Source organism: Octodon degus, unplaced genomic scaffold (assembly GCF_000260255.1).
Source record: "Octodon degus isolate 3935 unplaced genomic scaffold, OctDeg1.0 scaffold00079, whole genome shotgun sequence".
Classification (NCBI taxonomy): domain Eukaryota; kingdom Metazoa; phylum Chordata; class Mammalia; order Rodentia; family Octodontidae; genus Octodon; species Octodon degus.
In genome coordinates this window covers 7,353,884-7,360,309 of record NW_004524655.1, presented here as the reverse complement: position 1 = coordinate 7,360,309, position 6,426 = coordinate 7,353,884, and the positions used below count along the sequence as shown (strand labels likewise).

General features: G+C 42.6%; 1 protein-coding gene across 1 annotated transcript in view; it reads left to right on the top strand.

The window, feature by feature from the left end:
* Acacb (acetyl-CoA carboxylase beta) overlaps window positions 1-6,426 on the top strand; it is a 185,526-nt gene that overhangs the window by 23,474 nt on the left and 155,626 nt on the right. Inside the window, exon 2 of the mRNA XM_004636347.2 lies at window positions 951-1,609. Coding sequence (XP_004636404.1) covers window positions 960-1,609 — 650 coding nt within the window. The 5' untranslated portion in view covers window positions 951-959. The remainder of the gene's footprint in view (window positions 1-950; window positions 1,610-6,426) is intronic.

Sequence of the window (6,426 nt, the reverse complement as noted above, 5' to 3'; positions counted from 1 at the left end):
GGGATTTCCCCATTCTGAACATTTCATGTACATGGGACCAGACAATCTATGAATTCTTTTTTTTTTAACTTAGCAAGATGTTTTCTAATTTCATCCACATTATAGTTTGGATCAGTGCTTCATTCTGTTCTATCACCAAATAATATTCCATTATGTAGATATATCATATCCTGTTTATATATTCATTACACTGTTTGTATACAGTATAGACATAGATGTCTGTGTTGTTTTTACCTAGTGGTGTGTGTATAACACCTCTAGAGTGCAGTCCTGTAATGAGTGTTGTCTCATTTGATATTTCCTACATGCATGTTTATGACTTATGTTGAACATGTGTTAGTATCTTTAGTACTGTTGAACTATACGCTATCTTAGTCTGTTTCACGGTGATACAACAGAATACCTGAGCCTGGGTAATTTATTTAAAAAAATATTATTTTTAAGGTTCAGGAGGCTGAGAAGTCCAAGATCAAAGTTCCTGTGTCTAGCAAGGGCCATCTTACTGCATATTCCTGTGTCAGAGCAGAAGGGCAAGAGAGCCCTTGGAAGAGAACAAGAGGGGTCTGAAATTGTTTTATAAAAATCCACCTTCAAGATCACAAGCCCGCTCCCACAATAACAGCGTTAGCCCCTGTCCGCAGAGCCTTATTGCCTCTTAGAGGTCCCGTGTTCTTGACACTACTGCATTGGGAGTTAAACTGCTAGTGTGTAAACTTTGGAGTACCCCCTCATGCCGCGGAATCTGCCTAACTTAGAGTCAGGAAACAGACCCATGAAGGTCGTTAAACATCCCCAAGCCACAAAGCACGTTGCAGACTGTGAAGGGAGAACCCCATCTCTTTGTTCTGTCCTGTGTGTAGAACCCCTCTGATGCCTTTAGGAGGAAGAGAACTATTATGTGAACAATGAAATGTCTCTTTTTTTTCCTCTCTCTCTCTCTCTCTCTACAGATTTTCTGAATGGTCTTTCTGCTCTTTCTATCTTGCCTGATTTTCTCCTGCCTGACCTGGTTAAAAGTCTGGGGGAAAATGACAGAACCCAAGCCCGTGACCAACAGTGGGTTAGATGTGAGCTTCGGCATGGACCAGGAGACCTCTGGAGCCTCAGACAGTTCCGAAGAGCCATTGCAAATGAATGGCGGCCACGACAGCTCTCTTCTGGACACTCCTAACCAGGCAGAGCCAGCCTCCCACAAAGACCTCAGAAATGCCTGCCCACAGAGAAACTCCCTGCCGTCCTCACACCAGAAGCCCCCAAGAAACCCTGTGACTTCCAGTGACACATGGCCTTCCCAGGAATGTCAAACCAATGGGACAGGCGCCCCCGGCCCAGAGACCCCGGGTACCAGCTACCTGTCCTCCACAGCCAGGCCCCAGGGCCAGCAAGCCTCATCCCCCTCTAGAGCCAACAAGAGGCAGGCACACATAAGGAGACAGATGATGACCAACTTCATTGTGGGCTCCTTTGATGACAACTCCTCTGATGAAGACCATGGTGCTGGCTTGTTTCGAGAGTCTTCCCGGAGAGGCAGCCGGGCCAGTGTGGGCCACCTGTCCCCAGAGGCAGCTGTGATTTCAGGGGAACCTGACATCCACACCCCAACTATGAGGTAATGTGTCTTTCTTTTCACATTGTGGGGTAGAGAGTGGGGTGAGGCCTGCACTTTCTGGCCCCTTCCCCAAGTCAAGCTGTTGCCTGATGACAACCCTTCCAGAAAAGAAGTATAAATAGTATTGGCATGTGAGAACGGATTCATCAAGAGTGGGCTTACGCTGTGTAAAATGGAGTGTTGTACAGACGCAGGAGCGATGTCTGTCTGTCTGTATATTTATAGACAGACTGGAAAGAGCTTTTTTTTTTTTTTTTTTTTTTTGGTACCAGAGATCGAACTCAGGACCTTGCGCTTCCCAGGTAGGGGCTTATGCCTCTGAGCTCTTGCCCTGACTCTTAAGAGCAATGTATTATAAGAAGTGAAGATGATATGAATAGCAAGAGAATCCCATAATAATAATAATAATAATCCATTTTGTTTGGTTAGTCAGCGTTTTTTGAACTGTTTTACATGTTGTCAGTTTTCTAGAAGCAATGTGTTACTCGTTATAGGTGAGAAACTTGCTATTCCACGCCTATACCAAGTTAAAGAGGAAAAAGAAACAAAACTGTGTCATAGTTGGGTTTTTTAATTAATTAATTAATTAATTATTTTTTGTATTTTAGGGAAGGGTCTTCAGGGTGTTCAGGATCTTACTACTAGATCAGATTCGTAGTGATCTGCCTGTTTACAGCCCCCCACAAGAGCTGGGATTACAGGCGTGCACTACCACGCCCAGTCTCTATAGTTGTTTTCTTTGAATTTGGTACAGTGTCTCGCTATATGGATTCATAGTGATTCTCCTGTTTCAGCCAACACTGGGATTACAGGCATGTGCCACCACGTCCAGTCTTGGTGGCTGGAGTGGCATGTGGTTCCGGGAATCCAACCCGGGTCGCTTGCCTACACAGGAGCTTAGGCTTAGTCCATTGAGCTATCTCTTCCGCCTCACAATTGTTCTCTAACTGATCTCTTAATTCTTAGGATATTAGTAATTGTGTGCAATTTACTTGTATTATTTCCAAGTTTTTCAGTGTAGGAATGCACTTCAGCAGAGAATCTGATTATTCTTTACAGAGTGAACTTAAAAGTTTAAATGTTGAGAGATTATGGCTGAAAGTAGTTTGTCCTATGGGATAAAGAAACCACCTTTTACAGTTCTGCCAAAAAAAGAAAAGAAAAAGAAAAAGAAACCACCTTTTAAAAAGAATGATATGCCATATTCTTGATTTCCATTTTTTATTATATTGACATGTTTTTTGTTGTTGTTGAAGAAAAAAGTAATAAAAATCTCATAGCCTAAGACTCCACTATCAAAAAGCCTAATTACTTTTAAGATATGCTTACTTTCAAAAGCTCTACCAAAATACACAACTGTTGAAGCAATCTCTTCTCTGTGGAAGTATGTATGATGTCAGTTTCTTTGTTCAGTTGTACTTAGAAATATATTCTTCATGTACAAGTAACAAGGTTTTGAAGTTTTAATAAAAAATTATTCAATGGGGCTGGGGAGATGGCTCAGTGGACTAAGCGCTTCCCTAGCAAGCGCAAGGGCCTGAGTTCAATCCCTGGTTCCACCAAAAAAAAAAAAAAATAATTCTGTAGATTTCATTCCCAAGAACTTAATGCATACACAAAGTACATATTCCACATTGTAAAGTTTACTTGTATTTTATTTTACATATACTGAAGAGTTAACATACAGCACTTAAGAATCTATTTAATATTTTTGATTTGAAAAGTTAAAAAAATGTAGATTTTTAGGTTTGATATAGCTGTGTTGTGATCATTTCATAATTGACAATTTTAACTTTTGGCAATAAAAAGAAATTGGGGCATCTCTGAAACTGTAAAAAAAAAAAAAAAAAGATTATTGTATAAAAATGCAGAAAGCAGCACCTCCCTTCTTTGCTTCCTTTCTTCCTACCTTTCAGTATCGCCTGTTATGTGCCTAATAGTTGTTCAAGCCCTGTACTGAGAAACTGGTTTTTTAGGAGAGCTCAGTCCAGCTGGAGAAAGCAACTCTGCGTGGAACTAGTACAATGTAAGCCAAAGAGCCACTGATGATCCTGGGAGCCGGGAAGGAGAGATGGTTCTCCCTGCCTCCTGAAGTCAGTCAGTCAGTCAGTCAGTTGGTCAGTCAGTCAGTCAGTCAGTCAGTCTCTCTGTTTCCTGAAGTCAGTCAGTCAGTCAGTCAGTCAGCCACTCACTCACTCACTCATTTATTTTTTATTTTATTTTATTTTTTATAATTTTAGAGAAGGGTCTACAGGGTGTTCAGGGTGTCACTACTAGATCAGACTTGTAGTGATCTGCCTGTTTATAGCCTCCCAAGAGCTGGGATTACAGGTGCTGGGCATCACACCTAGTCTCTCACCCATTTATTTTTTCAGCAGAAAATTAACAACTGAAAAACCTAGCTGCCTCCCAGTGATACCTAAAAGCAGAAACTCACATCTGCCTGAACTTGATGGTTGGAGATCAAATCTGGAGGCTCAGAACAAATGAGACTAGCCAGGGGCACCGTTGGTAGCTTGGTTTCTATTTGTTTTGTTATCAGCCTTCCCTTCCTTGTACCCCGACATGCAAATGGAACAGAGCAGTTTCAGACAGAAAACTTGGAAATACGGGAGAGCAGAGAAACAGAGCGCCACTCACCAAATGTAGCTTTGCTGGCCAGAGACTCTGCTGTCTGTCCCGTATGCCTTCATTCCAGTCTGTCTTTCTCCCCTGGGGTGAACTCTTACTGGCTTTTCTTGTGAGCATCTCCTGTCCTCTGCCTGCCAAAATGAGAAAAAAAAATTCTGGACAAGCTTTGCCATAATATCCATATTCTCAGGAAGTTTAATTTTAACCCTAGGGTTGGGTAATGGAGCGCACCACCTTTTGGAGGAGGGTTGAGCTCAACTCTTGGCTCTGCCACCTCATTTTTTTAAAGTCAGGGTCTCATTATGCAGTTCAGGCTGGCCTTCAATTCACTTTGTAGCCCAGGATGGCCTCAAACTCGCAGCAATCCTCCTGCCTCAGCCTCCCTAATGCTGAGATTACAGGCGTGTGCCACCACACCCGGTATGCCATCGCCTTTTGTACATGACCTTGAGATGGCCTTCACTTCTCCCAGCCTCAGTCCCTTCTCTGTAAGATATGGAAGGAATTGAATAAAACAATGTTTATGAAGTATGCAGAGATTGGTACACAGCAGGTGCCTAATAAGTAGCGCATTCCTCTGCAGCTCCTTTTTCAGAGCTTGGTCTTCGCCTGCCAGCACCCCTGCACACAGCACTCAAATCTATGCAAAGTTTCCTACCTTTCTTCTATTTGCAGCTTATAGAAATTACTCATTTTCCCCATTTTATAGATGAGAACAGACTCAGGGTGGTGAGGTTTCTTTCCCAAGATAATCAGCGAGGAGGTGGCAGAAACAGGTTCAAGGCCAAATCTGTTGGGTTCCAAAACCCATGTTCTTTCCATGTGGCACCATATGCTGTACTCTGTGATCTCCAACATCCTATCTTTTGCAGACTCTGTTCTTTCTCACCAGGTGGCAAGTTCCCTGTAGGGAATTCAGTCTGTGAAACCAGTTCTTCCAGAGCCAGATGTCAGAGGTCACTTGCGAAGCCAGTCTCCACTGGGGGTTGCTGAGCAGATCTGAGTGAAGAGATGGGAGATACAAACAAGGTGGATATGGTCACTGTCCCTAAAAGAGCCTAACCCTAGCAAGGAGACAGGAAATGCATAAACAGAAGAACAGTCAAGAGAGGATGTCCAGGGCGAAGAAGGGAATAGGTGCCGTGGGTAAGAATACCCAAGAGGATATAGTTTGGTAAAATGTGGTCAGGTCAGTGAAGAGCCTTTGGAGAAGGCAACCTTCAAGCCAGACCAGAGTGATTCAACAGAAATCTCTGCCACAATGAAATGTTCTAGAATAGAACGTTCAAGAGGTGCTAATGTGGTAGCTACTAGTCACACACGGCTGTGGAACACTTGAACTGTGTCCAATGTGACTGAATTTAAAATCTTGATGTTAGCTAATGTAAATCATAAATAGCCATTTAGGTGGCTGCTATTTCATTGGACAGCACAAATTTAACCTAATGGGCAAGAAGAAATCAAATGGGTGAATGTCTAATTATGCTAAATGAAGAATTTACCAAACCACCAGGTTTGACAAAATAGGCACATTGTTATTATTATTTCCTGGTTCTTGGATTCCAAGAAAATTGTGAGGATTAAATAAATATTTATAAGTTATTTAGCAAGAGAATAAAGCAGGCAATGAATGGTAAGTTAAAAACTGGAATGGGGCATGTTTCCCGACTTTCTACCCACTTTTTCCCTCTACTATTTTGAGGGGTCTTTGCCGCTTTAGGCTTACACCATAGCTTTTTTTTTTTTTTTTTTTTTTTTGGTGGAACCAGGGATTGAACTCAGGCCCTTGCGCTTGCCAAGGAAGTGCTTATTCCACTGAGCTATCTCCCCGGCCCCCACCATAGCTTTTTGAGTTGAATTTATGAAGGTGAAAGATCCCTGTCTTCCTAAGAGGAACTGAAGCCAGGTACTAAGTGCATTTCCTGCCCCTGTAACTTCGCTGCATAAAAACCTAGCATGATCGATGACTCTTTTATTTTTGCCTTGCCCAACAAAGAAGTAGAGGGAGGAGCAGAACAAGCTTGATTTTTTTTTTAAATTTTTTTTTTATTTTTATTTGAGAGAGAGAGAGAGAGAGTGTGGTGTGTGTGCGGCCAGCTCAGCCCACCAGGGGGCGGGGCTGGCTGGCATGTGGTGCTGGGGGATTGAACCGCGGTCCCTGATGCTTTGCTAAGCTTGTTCTAAGT